This window comes from Chaetura pelagica, unplaced genomic scaffold, assembly GCF_000747805.2.
Source record: "Chaetura pelagica isolate M959 unplaced genomic scaffold, ChaPel_1.0 scaffold10, whole genome shotgun sequence".
Taxonomy (NCBI): Eukaryota; Metazoa; Chordata; class Aves; order Apodiformes; family Apodidae; genus Chaetura; species Chaetura pelagica.
The window spans coordinates 4,924,440-4,944,705 of NW_009952263.1; the positions used below are offsets into that span (position 1 = coordinate 4,924,440).

Genomic DNA, 20,266 nt, shown 5'->3' on the forward strand with positions numbered 1-20,266 from the left:
CAGCCTCACCCCAACCCAGTCCTAATCACGCCACTCAGGACCCCTGTTTGATACCAGCAGCAGAGAGAAGGGACCGCATGGGCTGGACCCTGCTGGGATGGGGAGAGGTCAGGTCCCATCTCTCCCCGCCACCCCCTGCCCTTGCTACTAAATCACACAAAGGTGTGTTACAGCTGCAACAGAGCCCCAGCCACTCCACCCAGTGCTTCCAGCCCTCCCGGCTGGGCCAGACTGGGCAGGCACCATCACCCAGGAGGGCACAGCACCCAGCCCGGGTCAGGAGCCATCCTCACCAACCCTCTTCTCCCCAGCCTGGGGCCATCGGGTCCTGCCTGGCTCTGATTAGCAGAGCGGGGCCAGGGCTGCTCACACGGCCCTGTAGGGGCTGTATCAGCTTTCAGAGGGCTAATGAGCCCCAGCTCCTTGGCAGGGAGAAAGGGTACGAGCAGGTCCATGAGGAATGGGACCCACACCAGGGTGCTGAGGGGGAGGCCGTGGCTGATCCCCTCCCCAGGGCAGGCAGCCCCAGCTGCCCCCTCACAGCCATTCTGAGGACACGGGGCTGCTCCCACCAAAACCAAAACACCAGCAGAGCTCTGGGCAAAACCACACTCCTGGCAGCCAGAGTAGGTATCAAGGCCTTCCCAGGTCTGTGGCCAGGATGCCAAAGCCAGCATCGTGCTGTGCTAGCCCAGCATTTGCATCAAAGCCACTAAGGAGACCTGTGCTTCTTATGTAAATAACTACCTTCTGCAAAGTCTGGCTTGCAGTGAGAGACTCACTCCATTGAGGCCTCCACCAGTCCTTATTCCTACAGATGCTTTAAAAATTAAAAAGAAAAAAAATATCCTGGAAACACTCCCTCTGCCCCACTGGAAAGAACATGAGCTCAACAACCATGTGCACTTTTCCATTTTAAGTAAGTGAGCCAAGTCACCTCAGCCCCAGCAGACTGAGAGCACCAGCCTGGAGCAAGGTTTCCCGAGGCACGAAGGAGCCGGCACTTCCTACCCCAAAGCTAGCTCAGATTTGCTTAAAAAGCAAATGCTTGCTCGGATTTACTGGAAAATGAAACCCTTGATTACTGCCCATTTACTGAAAAACCCAAGGTGGGAGCTGGGTGGAGCGGGGGACGCTGCCTGCCGACAGGGCACACAACTGGTGGCCGCAAGGAAACGCTGGGGAGAGACTCAGTCTGGGACCTGTGCAGCCACTTTAATGGATGTGATGTCCCCTCTCCACAAAAAGTCCTTTGATGAACCGAAAGCTCTCTGACAATGCCTGCAGATTGTATTAACAAAACTTTTCACAAAGGTTCAAGAATTTAAAAGGAAAAAAAGCAACAAACACCACAAAACAAAACCCCCCACACAGCACACGCACTTGTTGCCTGAAACTGATATAACCCACATTGAAAACCAGCAGCCAGCAAAAAGACCTGCTGCAATCTGGAAGTGAATTCTTTTGAAGAGATAAAAACAAAAGCTTTTCTTAGCCTCCTTCCCCTCCAAAGGGAGAGCTCAGGCTGTCCCTGCAGCAGGCAGCCTCTCTTCCTGTCTTCCCTCCAGGCAGAAGAGTTACAAACGCTGGAGTTTAACAGCATCTTTTTAAGGACTTTCTTAGTCCCTCGGGGTGTCCTCTCCCAGCCCAGACTCGCCATCTGAAGAAGCCCCTGACACTCTGTAATCCAAAAATTATGCACAGTGCACGTTTATCCAAAAAGCCACCCTTCAGGGAAGGCCTGCTTAAACCCTGTCAGCACACTAAGCTGCATTCGCTATATTAAAAAAGCAAGTGGAAAAGTGGCTGATTTTTTGTTAAAATCTCAGCTTGTTATATACCTACAATTTTATTTTGAGTACCAAAGCCAGCCAGGTGACACAGAACACACAAGAAGGTTGGAGTACGTAACACATCACCACAAAAATTGCTGGAAGGGATGACACGAAACACAGTATGTTTTGTCAGTCTCCAATTTAGGGAGAAAACGGCATTTTCTGTGGACCGAGGCTCGAGGAACAGTTTAAGCTTCTGCCAAGAAAAACATATTACCCATGTGAGTTAAAATAAACAATCAGACAAACAGAAATACAGTTATGTTTATTCCATCAGCAGTCTTATAATATCATATTTAAAAATAAAACCTGCCCGTTGTACCTCAAAATGTAGACTGGCAACTTCTGAAAGTCAATGTCAGGGAAGTCACACTTAACTACGCATAAATTGAAAAAGATTGCTTTTTCTCACTGTATCTAAATGACCCAGGTAGCTAATCATGTTTTAATAAGAATAATAGTTGTGCTAATGCTTATACGTACTACTAACCACATGTAATTAACAAATTCTTCAAATAGCCTAATGGTTTTCTCACATACTATTTCTACAATACAGTAATTTATGAATCTCATATTTCACTCTGAGATAGTATGATACTTGTTTACCTTAAATAGAGTATCAGGAAAACCTACCTTTATAAAATGGTGGTTATTTTCTAATTTAGATCAGTGCTAATCATAATTATTGTTATAACTAATAGCCCTCTAATTCAAATGTAATGAAACTTTAAGTATTGCCACATATTTTAAATGCCTACCCAGCTTCCATAGAGGAGCAAGGAGGCAGCAGCTCTCCAGTATCTTCCACGTTAGGGCAAAGAAATTGTGATGTCATATCACTGCTTTGATCTGTTTTCTCTCAGACTGCATTTGCAGAAACTTTACAATAAACATATTCTTAGCTACAAGTGAAATAAAAAGCAAAGGTTCAAGTCAAAAATCTATTTCCTTTGGTGTTACTGTATATTTGTCAGTGTGACATAGCACATTTGAAACCCATAATCATAAAACAAAAATTTACAGCCAGGGTTTAGGGTCTACATCTGTTTCTCTGGTTTTTGTACTGCAATTACCCACTGGACAATTCAGAAAGCAGCACTATGAATCATGTTCTGCACACATGTTTGTGCTGGTCACTTTTTCGTTAGTACAAGAGTCTGAGGACGCCATAATATGCTTCACCAAGAGAGAGAGCATTAACTAGAATTAGGATGAGTGCACTGGGCACTCTCATAAAAATTACTTTACTAGAAGCAACAGAGTACTCCTGGAATATTGCAGGTACATTTATAGGATGGGAAAATTAAGAGGCACATGCAAAAATTATCCAAAACGTACCTCAGGGGAAGAGGACCTTTTTTTTTTTCTTTCTTTCTTTTCTTTTTTTTTTCCATGCATTTTACTATTAATCAAATGTAGCACTCTCTTGAAACAGTTTTGACAGCAGAGTAAATGGTTACGAGTGAATGATGTGTGTGTTTAAACAGTGAAAGCAGAGACAAAGTGATGTTTTCTTCTACTCCCTAGGCAAGAGCTGACACTAAGCTTGCTGCCTCAGCTTTGATACTCACAGATTCCTTTGTGTCAGTTGCTGGGAGAATCACTGGCAGTTCACTAACCCTGCCTCACACACGGGGGCTTTGATTTTTTACCTCTTCATTGAGAATAGATGTTAATATGAAACAGTACTTCTCTGCTTGGCACTTCTTTCTTTTTTTTTTTTCTTCACCTTGACTGTGATACAGGGTTTCAAATCTGAAAACCTGAATCCCCCTTGACTAGATGTATTTTTCGGTGTTGGAGAATATTTTCCTTGTGTCTCAAGCACATGAATGATCTCAAAAGATTATGAAGAAGAAAATCACTGGGTTACAAGAGAACGGCTGAGTATTTAAAACTCCAGGGTAGTCCCTGAGGAAATGGGTATCAATCCTGAGCAAGAATCGACCTGAAGAAAATAAAACAGTAAAACTACTGGCATGAAATGGCACAAATGACATGGAAAAACATGACGTACATAGAATTTAAGTCAACATAGGGGTTCTTCTGACTGCTATATGCTACTATGCACAGCTCGCAATGACTGAAACAGGAATTTGCACATAACAGGAACAATTACTTCAGGCCTGAAATATAACAGCAACTGGCGAAAGACTATTCAGTGCACAGCAGTATTTTATTTTAGATGGGAAAAGCAGAACTTGGGCATGCAACCAGTCTGAGAGCCACTTACTGATAAAGGCCTTTTGTCTGTTTTAATCGGTGGATATGTATTCATAAGGATGCCTTTAATACTGATTGCTTAACTTAAAGGCTGTAAAAATAATTCTTCACAAACTTGAGCACAGGACCATGTTTCTTAGAATCCATACTGCATTGTATGCTCTTTTTGGCCTGGAGCCAGGGGAAGAGAACGGCCCTGTATGATAAAACTGGAGGTGCATTTGGTTCAGCAACCCATTTGTAAGAGTGACTGCTACTAGACCTTTCTAAAGGAAATACAGGACTCTCTAGTGATCGGCAAAGTATAACTCACCCATAGGTCCTCTAATCACCTGGTCTCTAACAGCAAATCACTTAAGCATTAAATCACAAGATTTAATATCCTTTCCAAATTTGTTTTTGGTAATAGCCCTGATATTCTAGATATTCCTGTATAGCCAATGTCTTTTTGGATGCTGATAAATTTGTAGCTCTGTGACACAGAAGGACATAGTAAGTTACTGGGCTTTGAGACAAAGAAGGACATTTTTTTAAAACACCATAAAACTCCTCCACATTGCAAATAAAAGGAAAACACAGACCGAAGTGCACCTCTCTGAGGTCCCAAAGGATAACTGCTGTAGGTTCCAGAAAGGCTGGCAAAAAGGCAATGACATCATAGGTCTAAAGAAGGGATGACATGCATTTTTGAAGGACATAAAAAGAAAAAGCATTATTACATTACAAAGTGGCTACACACTGAATCTACACTTGCCGTTTAGAAGGATCCTGCAGTGCAAACACAACTGCTAAATGGTTGCCAGAAAAAAAAAAGAAGTGAAGGGAAAAAAGTTTGTTTCATTTTGTTTTCTTTTTAAATGACCAGAAACTGCTGTTTCAAGGTTTAGCCAAGAAATAGATTTTTACTACTAGCCTATAAATCCCTCAAAACATAGAGTTATAATGGAAATGCTGAGGTAAGTGGAGTGCCATGCATGACACTGACACATTACATTATATAATCCAGGGAGAATGGGGGCTGGGAGATCTATAAACCTAAGTAGAACTAAGATGTAAGAAAGAGCAGAAGAGCAAGTAGAAATATTGAATATTAAACTGCAGAGAATACTTCTAACAATAAAATTTCCTATATGCTGAATATGCTTATGGTTGGCTGAAGGTGATGAACACAGAGCTCCATTAAAAATAAAATAGAGATTCCAAAAGACTATTTGAGTAACTGTTGTTTTTTCTGCCTTTCTTTTTTTTAGGGAGGGATAGAAAGTTATTTAACAAAACGATAGTATTTCCTTATGTTCTGCTATCCTGAAAGGCATCTCACAATAAGTAACATTAGAAAATGCAGAATGAACGCAGATCCAAACACAGACAACTTACAACTCTAGTTAGAACCAGAATCGGAACAGGAACTGGGACAACCCATTTCTAGAGGTTCACAAATAGCAACTTAACGTCTTAGTGAAAAGTTGGCCCTAGTGACTTTCTTCCAACAAAAGACTAGAGTTATCAAGCAATAACTGAAACTACAGCTCAGTGCAGACATATATTCTCACAAAGCCTAAACTTTATGTGAGCCCTATTTAACCTAAGAGACTTAATCAGCATTTAGGGCTTGTGCTCCTGTGCTGCTGCAGGGACAACCCATATAGTGGGATGCCAGAGGCCAGTGATAGCCCAAACGTACTTGCACAAAGTTCTGGTCACATAAAGCCTGCTGCTTTATTGGATTGGATCAGATTATGCCGTTAGTGTAAAATGCCACAGATCCACAGCTTGGCAGTTTGACACGTGTTCATGATATTCCAACTACTGTTTAGCTAATTCCCAAACCTACATCAAACACTGGAAGAACAGTCCAATATCCTATCTGTGGGTATCTTAAAAAGCAAAATGAAGGAGTGACTGAAAAATGTGCTGGCATGTGCTACCTGGCTAGCAGAGGTAATGACAGCAATGACAATGTGGTGACACCACCTGAAATCTGCTGGTAATGATGGTCATCGTGCCAAAACCTCTCCTGCTTCTGTTGCCCTAACGCAGTGTACAATCACACCTTCATTTTATTGTGCAGATGTACTTCCTGTTCAGGAAACCTGCATGATTTTTTGTTGTATATAAAGTAGGATTACCCAGAAAGTGAGGTATGTGTTTGGCAAATTGATGTCCCTTTTCTTTTGTAGAATATGTGCCATCAATATTGTGTGAATTAACTGAGGGCACGTGTCTTTTCAGGAACACTGATATCACTGTAGCTTTATAATGTAGCCTGAAAAGTAAACTTTGCTAAGGGGGTCAGTTTTACAAGCATAAAGGCTATCATAGTGTCATTATTGCTAAGCAGGTAAAGGATTCTATATATTCCTTTTATGCCACAATAACTGTCCACAATTAGGCTGTTGCAGGTGCAAGTCTTTCAGAAAGGAAAGATAATTTTCTCATCCTACATTGTAGTACCACTGTAGCATTCAAAAGCAGACAAGGTCTCGGCAAAAAATCAGGCTGGGCTGGACTCCACTAGCATTCAGAACACAGAGTGGCAGCATGAATGATATCCAGCCTAAAATGCTTGCAAGATGTTTTCTGGTTTTCAAACTCTATTAGAATACACCTATCAAATAGTTCTTCGGTGCATTCCTCAAATTCTACTTGACTTCTTCAATTTAAGTCTACAAAATAAAATCTGCAAGGTCTCAACCTGTTTGATGAAGCTAGTCCCGCATGATTAAAGAGATCTGCAAATTCCTGTATCCTTAGTCTGCAAAACTTTCATACCAGGCCACAGAAGAGACTGAACGTCCAGTCATATAATGATCATGCTCAGGGAATCATGACTGACATACATGCTTTAACTGAAGAGGTCTTACAAAGCTGGGGTGCAGCTGGAGATTGTGGTAGTCAATAGCATATTGCTCCAGGCATTGTGCAGTATCATGAATTTTTTTGCTGTTCTGGGACCTTATGTACAGTATGTAGTGGAGGATGTGCAAGGTAGTCTCTAAGCATGTAATGCAACACATCAGGCTTGACAGGTCTGTAAAACTACCAGACCAAAATTCTTCATTTTGATATCTTAAGCCTTCCTCTGATGGAACAATTATGCACAGACCTTGCTATCACACTGAAAAAAAAATATTTCTTTTAATGCATCCAAAATTTTGGGCCAATGTCTTTAAGAACAGGCTTCTCATTCATGGACACTAATCTTCCATGTACTCTTACCTTGCTATCAGAAGAACATACTCCATGTGTCTTTAAATGGAGACACATGAAGAATGTGTGGAAGGAAGCTCCTTCTTTTGCAAAAATAGCTCCAAGATCTCACCCTTGCTGCATACATCCATTCTGTCTTTCACATGAAGTATTGCAAAGGATATGCCAGAAGACAGGGGTGCGGCTCAAGTTCTTAAAGGAATTACTAAGATTGATAAGTGGGGAAAGTAAGTCTCAACCCAAAGGAGGTTTAGTAACAATAATGAGGCACATGCACACACTCCATTTGGAGCAACATGTTAGAATTCTTAAAAGGTACAGGACTGTGTTATCTTCAACGAGACCTTGAATGACTGAACTAAATGACAAGTTAGTGAATACACGTTATTTAAAGACTTTAAGAAAGTTCCACCTGCTGGATTCCTAAATTTGTCTACAATTTGTTAATTATTTTAAAAACAGACTAAGAGTACAAGCGCACACCACGGACACTCAGTCCTCTTCTGCTAGATGAACAATGCAGGAACATCATGTCAGTTGGAGGCAGGACTGCACAAGCACGTAAGAAATGCTAAGAGCTTTGCCAACACAAATTATCAGGCAGAACCTTACTGGAAAAAATGAGGCACAAAGATCTAAGTGAAGTGTAAAACTTACTGAGAATTGAATGACATGTTGACAAATACCACTCCACTCCCTTGCTTCCTATCGGAACCCAGCAGCCAAAGCAGAGATTCCTAAGTAGTGTTTTTACAGGCCAAGCTTAGTCTCTCCCTCATCTTATCAGTAGCCTTCAAAGGGACTATGGGTGGATCTCCTCCAGGAAAAAAGAAAAAACAACAAAAAACCCCTCAGAAGTGCCACCTCTTCCATACAAATATATTGGCACAACCACAGAGGCTTCACTTTAGCTGCGAGACTTTGAGAAAACACACCTGGCTCTTCTAAAGGAGGAATTCAAGAATTCATGATCAGTCCTCAAGCCGTGAGTGGCCTTAAGAAGAGGAATAGCTAAACAGAGAGTCTAATCAGGATGCAGGGAAAATCAATACTGGCTTCTTGAAATATCTCAGGCAGGAAGGAACAGCTTAAGGGTGAGATGTTTAGTCACTTTTTCTGCACAAGCAAATGGGCTGAAGGCTACATGCACAGGTGAGAATAGAAAGGGAGAAGAAGACTGAAAGCAAATCAAGGGATGGGCTACTCTGAAATTCTTTGGGAAATCTCATTTTTAAAAGTTTTCTAGTTTTGGTGCAAGAGAGATCTTTCTACACAATAGTCAAAGCTGTCAAAAGAAACATTTTCAGGGACAAATGCACACCATTGTACTGTTATTTTCTGATTTTGGTGTGGAAAACAATTATTTAAGACTCAGTGGGCGAGTATGAAAGGAGCAGGAGTGTAATTCCAGTTCAGAAAAACTCCAATAACTGACAACATGTAAGAAACACAAGATAGATGCATTGTATTGTTGGGCTGAGTCTCATTGGCTAGAAATCCTGACTCTCCCAGCAGGACTCAGTTACATAGCAACTCCTGAAGGCAGATTAACCCTTTCCCAGTTAATGTATGATTTAAGAGACCTTTTCCTCTTCCTGCTTCAGAATAATTTTGTAGGTTTCCAGAAAATGTTTGGAAAAAATTAGTCCAGTGCTACGAGGGTAAAAGCAAAGCTATCTGACTCACCACAGGATGCTGATGGTACAATGAACAGAGAACACAGGGAGTTCAGGTCAGTCTAAATTATATTTTTTATCATTAGGTGTTGTGACATACACAAAACTTACAGTGTATTTTCCATGAAATGGTCCATGCTTAGCCTGTGGGGAATCCTAGCTGCTCTGCAGTTTTCAAGTACCAATGGTCTATTTCATCCAAATTCTGCCCACTCATTGACTTCTGTATAGATAATTATCAAAGCATTAAAAAGTCCTCAACTGGTAGACCCAGAACTTACTTAAATCTGTAAGAGAATCTTTTACAATCAGATAATTAGTTGCTTTCATCCAAAATTGTACAGGCTGACAACTGTAAACTCTTAAAAAAATACCGCAAATCATGCTACTGTTTTTTTTCCTAATAGCCCTTTCTAATTATTGGCATTGAGTAATTACACGAGAAGCTCAAATTATTTCATTACAGCAATTTCCCTGTTTTTAGTACTGCATAACATTTGTGTGTATATAGATTAAAGCACAAATATGTATATACATTTAGTATAATGATATTCCTGTGCTCCTGGTTATCAGGAACAACAAACTTTGAATCAGAAAATGTCAACACTCAGGATGACAAGGATTCCTGAAGCTCTCTATTTTTAAAATGTTCAGCCCTGTTAGTTTCTCCCTCCTTTTGAGGGACCCTGGGGACCAGGCAGGGCACATGTCCTCACTCAGGGCATACCTCATGTGGTCACACTTCACTGCTGTGAGCCACAGCTGTGTACTATTAGGGAACAGTAGCTGCTAGGTTTCCAGTGGAGAAAATTAAGAGATGAGACTGGTGTGATACACACTTATTTCTGACCACCTTCCGATCACATGAAGTGAGAACCAGCTATCTCATTTCTTCTTTCCCTTATTTTTACACCCCTGAAACTGGACTCATGGGACTATGGGGACTGATTAAGGCTAAGAAGGGCAGGCACCACTGACACTGCCCTGAATCAGACAAGCAGGGTAAGCCTACACCTTTTCTTTCCTCTGGAAGACCCAGGGACACTCTCTGCTGAAGGTTCAGAGAAAAACCTTGAACCAAGTTATCTTCGGCTCCTCTTCCCTCACCTACCATCCTCACACAGAGACACAGAAAGTTCTGTACATCCCACCAGCATCTCCTCTTCATGGAGGGTATATACTGCTCAGTAGCAGCTCCTACGCCTACTAGGCCAGGAGTAGTCAGAAGAAACCAGAAATTTATTTGCTCTAATAACACAGAGAATGTTATTGATGTTTTTTCATTGCTTTAAAAAATGCTAAAAAATTTGCTAAAAAAACTAGGCAACCTTCGTAGGTTTGTAAAAGGACTACATGCATGTTTAAGACATGCCTCCCTTTTCTAAACATTTCACATTCTAGAAGTTCATCTGTCTCGTAGAACACTTGTAAATCAAGACGGAATAGAAAGATACCATTTAAAATTACATTTATTATTTAATTTGGCTTCTTGCATATCTTGAATGCTATTCTTGAATAACTTAGATGCTGACTTTATAAGAGTATCAATATACTGGATGAAAGTTAGTCCAAAAAGAGGTACTTCAAAAATATTTTGTGGTGTGAAAAGTAATTAGCAAGAATCAATGTTATTTCTTATTGGGGATTTCTTTTTTTTTTTTCCAAAAAAGTTCACATTTTTGCTATAATTATTTATCTAAAACTATCACTGACACCACTGGGGACTCTCTAAAAGAGTAAAACCTGAAGGACTAAGTTTAATGTACTTAGGCTCTGCTGAAAGTATGTTTTCGAACAAAAGCCAACATGCACCTATTAAATATTTGTGTTCATCATTACACTAATGCTTTCCTGCATAATAAACAAGATGGTACACAATATAGGTGTATTTCCATGTCCTGCTACTAAGGTAGGCGATATCAAAATAAATTTCCAACCATATCATTATATCAATCTCCAGTATTACTGCATCAGTACTATAACCATAATTAACTAGCTGCAGGTCAAATTTCTAATAAATCTTTGGAAATTAAATGTATAATTTGTCAAAACCACATGCCTTCATAAATTGATTATTCAGAATTTAGAAGCTTTTTAATTAGGAAGAAATTTATGCAATACTACATGTAACAATTACGAATCAGCTCTTCTGCAGTATTTTTGTACATCAGCAAAAATTAAAACCTTGGAAAACATTACCAGGTCATTGCAGTATTTCAATGTCAAAAGAAACACATAGTTTGAATGTGGAGGTTAAAGATATTTTCCCGGATCTTCTACATCTTACATAGCTTTATAATTTCAGGACTGGTATCATTAAACAAATATAAATGACAAAAAGATCTTATCTGACCATTTTCAAGTGCAGAGTCACTAAAATTATTTATGCCACTGTGAAACTTTTTTACCATGGTTCTATAGTTTTACTAAACAGCATATATCCTAAGTCAAACTTCCAGTTTATGCTACACTAAACAGTATTTTGCTTCTCTCACTTTTTCCAGCTAAAATTCTGAAAGCCTTCTGAAAGCCACGTCAAAAACCGTCGCCTTTGTAACGAGCATCAGGATGAGGGGTACGACCCTGGTTTCCAAATGGAGGAAAAGTAAGTTAAGTGATACTCGTTCCTGGCACACAAGAAGCAAAAATTGTACCTCAGCTCCCCTGCTCTCCCCTCCCGTGCTTTCACCATAGGCCTATTCAGACTCTGCACCCCCACAAGGGCTCTGGGTACTTCTATCAACATTTCATAGGAGAAGATTTTTTTTGACAGAGAACACAAAAGCTGCTTTGTTGTAAGTCTGGACACTTTTTTTCTACCTAATAAAAACATGAATAGAAGTGGGACCTCAGCAAGCATATGGCAGAAAGTCTGGACTAACTGAAAAAAGGGGCCTAAAGAGTTTGCTCTCTGTCATTCCCCAATGTGTTTACTGCTGGATGTATATGGTGTAAATAAGGAGTATGCAGAGCTGGCCATAATGGAACATTGTTTATGTGCACATCCTGGCAAATACATATACAGTACAGAGACTATTTCCAAGCAGAACATAAACACAAAGGGGGAGTGATGACAAACAAGTATTCCAAGGCAAGAAAAATGTTATTCCATATACAAACCAAACAAACTAAAGTGGTTTCTCCCCTGCTAGGATCCAACTGGCAGCTCTCAGCTGCACACACTATATAGCTGTTAAAAGAAATCAGAGACGTCCCAGGCTCACGGGTTGGCTTTCTTTTTCTTAAACAACCTTATTATGCTCCCAATATTAAAAAGACAAAGACAGTTAAGATTTTATTTTACTCTCCTACAAAAATGCAACAAAACAAAACAGCCCTTTCTTTCGGCCTGAATAAAAACTGGAGAGATAGAGCTAATGCCAAGAAAACACTGTCAGGAATTAAGTCACAGCCTTCCTATTCCAAATTCCCACTGAAAGATACAGCAACGGTTCTTTCTTCTGAAGGTTTCTTCCACAAACCTATTACATGGCATTAGCAAGTGACACCAGTGTGACAAGAACCTGGAGGTTTTGTGCTCCTTGAAGAATTTTTTTTCTTTTAATCATTACCCATAAAAAGGAGAAGGGTTTAGAAAACACAAGTCCCTGCAATTTCAAGATAGCAAACCAGGGGATAAACTTTTTTGTGTGTGCTGACTTCTAGAGAACAGAATATTGTGCTTTGACAGCTGCTATGTAAATAAATGGGTGTAATTTTATTCCTTTTAAACCAACTTCAAACACATGCCCAACTACAGGAGGAAGAAAAGATGACAAGTAGGAAAACAGACAGTAGAGTGACAACAAGAACCACAGAAGGGAAACTGGTAATGCAGAGCTTTTTACTTAACTAATAGGCCTCTTCAGGATACTAGACACTGGAAGCAAAAGGCTGTAGTGAAATATTGTATTGGATCGAGAACAAAAATACTTTGTGACATCCTTCAGAGAAATGCAGATCCAGTCTGGGATTTAAAACTATTTTAAGATACTCAAAGTATGCCTCATTTTCTCCAAAGCTTTAGATCCAGACTGAACACCATAAGAAATATAAGTCTAGAACTAGGACTCCACCTGCATATAACACTTTTGTTAGTCTCTGAGAACCTGGATTCAAATACACTCAAACTTTCTGAAGTCTTCAGTGCATCACCCATGCTAGGAGTATTTGTAGCACCATTACAACATATACACAGTTCTTTGATGGAACTACATTCATAAAATCATATTATCAAATGGTTTGGGTTGGAAGTGATCTTAAAGATCATCTAGTTCCAACACCACTGCTATGGGCAGCGACACCTCCCACTAGACCAGTTTGCTTAAAGCCTGATCCAGCCTGGCCTTGAACACTTCCACAGATGGGGCATCTACAACCTCTCTGGGTAACCTGTTCTAGAGTCTCACCACCCTCCCTGCAAATAATTTTTTCCTAATATCTAATCTAAATCTGCCCTCTTTCATTGTTGTGCTCTTTAATTTTCCTTTTTTCAAAAAGTGTAACAGTTCCATTACACAAGAAGACCAAAACAACCCTCACAAAGCCTTTCACTGGCCACTGGTTTAACTAGTTTACTTTAGAGTTAAGATCACACTTTAGAATCCAAAGAAGGCTTATGTATATATTTATATATTTTTTTAAAAATTGCTCTTGAACACACAAACACCCGACTCATCCCAATATGACCTTACATACGCCTGCTGCTTGAGTCTATACTCAGACATTTGTAGAGCTGTACAGGGTCTGCACTGTGCTTCAGGAAATAACACATTTCTAATAATTACTCTTGGCTACATGTAGCACTTACAGCAAGCGCAGTGACAGTGAGAAGACAAATGCCAAGTACAAGCTCATGTGCTGTTTCCTTGTTACAGAAGGCACTTTTGGTGGCTGAAAGACTTCTGCATATTAGCATTGTTGACGTATAAAGAGAAGTTTTGTAAAGTGTGGGCCAGGAAGCAGGACTCCACCTCCATCATGGAAAGTTCTTCCACTTCATAGCAGCTCCTGCCATGGGCAACCATAGGGGAAAGAGGAGGATCTGTGATGGCTGTTGCAAAGCAAAGTCACAGTAGGAGCTGAGATAGTTTCAAATAAAAGGACTTTTACTAAGACTCTACATCTTATCCCTCACCTTCAAAGAAAGGTATTAAATTATAGGAAGAATCTTAAATATTGTTGTCAAATCTCTTAATTTTGTGGTGATGTTTAAAAAAACCTTTTTGTTCTCTTTATCTCAGTTGAGCAGTCAAGTGAATAACTCAGTTTTCCTTTAAGGAGAAATCTTCAGCTTTAAGGACTCTGAAGAATGGCCTACAAATGTGACCAGACTGGCATGCTGAAAGGCAAGAAAACTAAAGGGCAAGGAAGAAATACTCTACATTACTATTACTGAGCCTTTTAATTGGGTTGTCAGTATTATGATTTATTTTATATTTGGCACTGTTAACAGTGAGTAATTCAGAAATACTAAAGTGAATTCAGGACCCACAATAGAAGCAACAGAAACATACTGAAAATAGTCTGAAACAAGTGTATTTATTACTAATTGTTGTCTAAGCTGTGCAATCTTGCACATTGTTGTTTACTAGACAACTACATAAAAAAAGAATTATTGATATACTCCACTTCATCTCCCCTTTAAATGAAAATTGAGTTGTTATTTTAACCCTACTCAAGTATGTAATATAGTGATGACTGTAAATCTTGATGATCACAAAATCCCTTTGATTTATCCCTCAGTTTAATATCCTTAACAAACATAATCCTAAAGACAATATAGGGGAAGATCCTATAGGCCTTTAAATGGTGCAGGGGGAACAGGGAATGACTATGTATGTAAAGCTACAGCTTCAGGGCTCATGACTTTCCTGTTGGGAGAATTTCTGAATGCTGCTAATAAGGTCCTGCCATTGGGACCAGAAGCCTTCATGAAAAAAAGGCCGTGTGGGAAGATATGATTTTCCAGAAAACTTTTAATAAAAAGCTTATAGATGTGGGATCTGAATCTAACAATAGACATAAGTATCTCTAAAGACATACAAAAACATGACTATTATTAAAGGTGGCATGTCCATCCTGCCTGCCCTCCACCTCAAGATCTGTAGCCACGACCACGACAGCATGTTCAAAGCTTGCATGAAAATACCAGACATAGCTCTCAACTATTAATGACCATATGGCAAAAGCCAGTTCAGCAGAGGGAAAAAATAATATTATTTTTATTTTTCTGCTCAGCATTCCCCACTGTCACAGCCACAAGAAAATACATAGATATTCATGCCTGCATTTTAGCAAAGTACATCTGCCTTGTCTCTCAGCCTTGGCACCCTGTATCACAACCACACTCGGCTAGTAACACACATTTTTATATCATTGGAGCTACCCAAAGAATATGATCAACTTCCTTCAGGTCCTATCAAAATTTTTTGCAAGTTTATAGTTGTCTCACCTGCTTGTCCATCCTTGGGTACTCACAAATCTTACATAAAATCCCCAGTCCTCACACTCACTCTTTATCCTCCAGGGATGACACAGGGTGCAGTGCAACAAACTGGCCTAGAGCTGAGAACAGCAGTCAAGAGAAAGAGATCCTTTCAGTGGTCTCACCCAAAAGTAGGAATAGCTGGAAAGTCAACTACAGGGTATACCTGATATTCAGAGAGGAAAAAGCTGGCATAATGAGGCATGACCATGTAACTTCCAGTAAAGGGGACTTTTAGTGGTAAAATATCTAGACCTAAACCTGTCAGAGATACCATGTCATTGTAGCTTCCTTATCTTCAACAGGATTTGCTTATGTTCAGCACATGAAAATGAGACCCCCTGTTAGTGAACAGGGCAGATGGCAAATACTTTATCATTAAATACAGCCATTCAAAGCAAGGCAGCTCTGGTGGCTGACAATATAGGATTAAACACCCCACTGAGCTAATCATGTGGCTCCGAGGGCAAGAAATAAGAAATCTAAGCTCAAAAATGTCATCTTTTGCAGAGGAATAAGATGGAGTTACTGAGTAACTCCATTATTTGAGTTTCTCTCAAATAATGATTTTTAGCTATTATTGTGAACTTGATTCTGATCTCTGAATCTATAATCTGTCAGGTCTACCTAACATGTCCATTGATGATAAATTATGTTCCAATATATCAGGTTGAGTGAGGATGGCCTGCTTGTTTCAAGTACTACTTGTCTATTTTAATTGATGGCTAGTCAGAAAATTTGCAATCCCACATTAGTGGAAAACTGCACAGACAGAATTTTATGGGCAAAATCTCTTGATTTTAAAAAAGCATTTTCCATAACTATTTATGTTTTAAATTCATATGCTTTCAAAGCCAAGTGCATGCCACAGGGGGGAAAGATTTAAAAGCTGTGAGGTTTCTGTTGTTGTTTTTAAGAGTCAGAGATACATATTTTTTTTCAGTCTACAGGAAAGTCAGTGCAGTTTGAAAAGTGGATGGATAAACATCTTTATTGCCGCAGCAAATGAAACCTGATACTGATTTTTCTTATCCATACACTGTAGATGTCATGTCAAGTTACATGGATGTAAATCCACTGGAAATAATAGTTACTCTGAATTGCTACTGGTCAAATATAGCAGCATTTGGTCTGACATGAAAGCAGAAAAACAACTATGCAACTGCATATATGAAAGAAAATAGTAACATAATATATTCTTTACTTAAGAACCATATGAACTATTTAAACACTGACATAAAATAGTTTTCTCCTATGAAAAATTTGCTGCTGAATTCCCAGTTCCACAAGCATCCTGAGAGTAGGTTTTCAGGTTGTATGACCTAGTGTTGGTATGAATTTAGTCCAGCTTTTTCAAACCAAGCATTTAAAGCTAAGATAAATACCTTTCTAGGATCCAGGTGTTCATGGTTCATAGACACACTGATAACCACTAAGTTGGGAAGGACAGATCACACTCCAGCAGTGGAATTTAGGGATGCATCCCCCGCCTGTGTCAAATTAAGACAACTATGCTGCTTATCCACTACAACCAACCAGAAAAGCTGAGGGTCTCTGGAAATATTCAGCCTCATCAATGTGGAAAGAGAGTAGCAAAGTTTCATTCATAACTTGGGCTACATTGATCATAAAATTGGCATAATTTTTTTTCATGAGACCTAAACAATAAAAAAGGCAGCTCACAAAATACATGGGAACCCTAGAAAAAAGAAGGAAGTGCAAAAATTACACTTGAGCCAGAGAACAAGTACTGTAAGAAGCAATGTTTTTTTCTTGTTTTGGTTTTTATTTTTGGACAGCTTTATTTATACACAGGATGAAAAAATACCACAGCAAGTTTTACCACAAATGCTTTTTTTAAGGTGATGTCTATCTACTACAAAAGTAATTTTCCTTTCCATTATCACATTTTAATCTTTTGGGAGAGTTTGAAGGACCAGATAAGCTCGGCCACTGTCTATGCCCTTCTTTCAAAAAGAAGCCCTCAAAGCTCAGGCTCCTTAAATCAAACTACCACTGGGGCAAGCCTGGGTCTCCTGCTTGTTTGCTTTTGGCCTTGCAGCATATTAGTTCAGGACTTAGGGCCGAACTCAGCTGCAAAGATAATGCAGAACCAGAGTGCTTCTTTTCCTCTGACTGCTGAGGAAACCCCTGCTTTAGATTAGAAAATAACTAATGATTGTGTGTCCCTGTATGCTTTGGAGTAGGGCCCCTTATTTTATCTACATGGCAGCTACCTGTCAACGTGTGGTGCTTGGAGTAGCGCACTGGGAGTTCATACACACCAAGACTATCTAAACAGACCATTAAGTGCTAGTAAAGTAACACATGTGAACGACAGGTCAATAAATTTTAAACAACTTATGTTCACTGCAAAGACATGGCTGTTTTAGAACAAGCTGTGTTTACATAAAATCAATTTTTACAAGCATCTAAATAATATGGGAATATGCCGCAATAATAATTATATTCTAAGTTCAATATAATAGTTCCAAAGGAATTCAACTAATTCCTTGCTTGTTAATGTATTTTTCTTTCTTTTCCACAGGCCTGGCTCCTTAAGTAGGACCTCCTTTTTACAGACAATGTTCAAATTCCAACTTGTGTCCAAAAGAGAAAGAATTGTTAACTTTTACACTAATATGCTTAACTTTTATACTGATGCTTATCCCACTGGATATGAATGTACAAAATTACTAAGAGGTCAGTAATTCACACTTCTATTTTATTATTCTACCTCTTCTGACAATGCTTGTCAATACTTGTTTAAAGTAAACTTGTTAACCCAGAGCAATCCACATATGCACAGAAAATTGGAATAATCTGAATTAAATTTTGGATTGAAAATTCCAAAGCTTTGGATTAAGTGATGGCTGAGACCTCAACTTCCTGGTATTTACACAATGTCAGTCTATTCTTTTAAAAGCTGCATATGCATACTCAAGTCAACATACACACATGCTGCATGCACTTGCACCCAATTGCAAGTAATAGCAAATAAAAGAACCTAAATTTCACAATAAAGACTAAAGTAAATGTTATCCATAGCTACAATGGCAAAGGCACTGGCAAACTGATTTACAGGGCTGAGTTTCCACTTCAGTTTTGTTGCTTTTCAGCTACAGGCAAAAGACTTTAGTATGTTGTGTGTGCTATAAATTCACATTTGCCACAAGAACCCATGATGCCATCTGTTCCCTAGAGCGTTTACATAAAGTATGCCAATGCAAACCATCTGCAAACTGTTCTTGCATGTGAATTCTTGTGATAATGCAATGTGGTACATTTGCAATTTCAAGCAAAGACCACTTGAGCTTCTTTGTAATTGCCAGGCTTAACTCAGATGTTCTATAGAAACCTCTTTAGAGCAGGATTGTGGGGTATTTTGTCGGTGGTTTTGCTAAAATCCTTGATGTTAACTCTTTACTATTGTTTTCAGGTTTCATTAATGCAAGATACTTAAGGCAAGAGTGAGAGGAGGGAACAGGGAAAGCTGGATATTTTTCCATCCCCTTGAGCTAAGGACTTTGAAAAAGACCCTGAGCCTTTTGGAATCAGAAAGAGAGCAAGACCTTGGCTACTTATATTAAGCATTGGATTGTATTAACTGTAGCAGACAACTGTAGGGTTACAAAGCACTGTAATTCTTTCTATCCATTGTAGAATTACATTCTCCTGTCCTCTTCATGACTTAGCATTTTTTTCTTCTTGCTATTTTTGAAAGTTCATGTGAAAGAAAATGCTCAGGAACAATATGTGCATGATATGCACTGATATTCTGAGTGGCAGCAGAAAGTTTCAGAAATTAAAAATAAAAAAAAGTGGAAAATGTACCCACACACCTCCCTAACAGCATAAATCCCTGAAGGTGTTACAGCAGTTGGGGCCCTGGTTAACCCTGTTAAACAGATAAATTATTCACTCTTTTGACTGTTCTCTAGATTTCTCTAGTTGGTATCTAAATTTTCAATACCCATCTCTCTCCTCATACAGTGAATTTAAATGTAGAATTTCCTATCTTGGGTCAAACCAGCTACTATGAATAACCTGTATGCATGTGTTTTGTGCTTCATTTGCTGAGCTACTATAAAAAAAGAGAGGCCAGTATCACCACTTACCCATATTTTTTTCTTACAGTTTCATATCTCTGCTGCTACCAAATATAACTTTGCTATATCCTTCTAGTCAAACAAGCCTTTAGTAAAAACCACTCAGGAAAACAATGATATTGGTTAATACTTGGGTGACACCCTCAATTAGCCTGTGTGACACATGCCAGGACTCAGTGCCACACACCAGTGCTGCCTGTTCTCTCCAGGTAGGAGTCCAGATGTCTCAAGTGCATTAGCTGATGGTTGAAGAGCATGTTATAGACCAAACAGAAACGATTAGTAATTCTTAAAAGACTCAATCAGCCTGTAATTTGGTTTACTCTGCCCTCATTCTTTATGAAAATGACTGTCAGCCTGAATCTTCCCCACTCGGTGGATGTTACTACTGGGAAATTTCTCTTGCCAGCTATCCCACACACCAGCCTTCTACCTAAATCCTAATAAAACTAGCTCTGAGATTTTACTTTCCATCACTCACTCCAGACATAGTTAAACACTGTGAAGGGTGACATGTGTGATATAATTAACTATGACTGAGAGTTTTCATTTGTTTAAGCGCAGAGGCCTTATTTTCCATTATCTCCTTATTAGTAGAGAAGAAAGCACTGACATACATGGTGCACCTCACATACCTCCTTGCCATTTCTACAGCAAGAGAATGCTATTTTTCAGTGCTAACTCAGCCTTTCTTCAGCAAACCTACTTCCTAGCTCCCTCCGGAGC

The 20,266-nt window shown here is 39.3% G+C and overlaps 1 protein-coding gene across 3 annotated transcripts in view; it reads right to left on the reverse strand.

Annotated features, from left to right (window-relative positions):
- Window positions 1-20,266, reverse strand: part of RARB (retinoic acid receptor, beta) — a 195,177-nt gene that overhangs the window by 95,554 nt on the left and 79,357 nt on the right. The window contains exon 2 of one of the 3 annotated variants that reach the window (XM_010007509.1): window positions 1,197-1,281. The exons of 1 other annotated variant lie outside the window; for it this stretch is intronic. In XM_010007509.1, coding sequence (XP_010005811.1) covers window positions 1,197-1,281 — 85 coding nt within the window. Of the gene's footprint in view, window positions 1-1,196; window positions 1,282-15,398; window positions 15,429-20,266 lie in introns of all 3 variants that reach the window. One more of the 3 variants, XM_010007510.1, reaches the window with a different exon arrangement.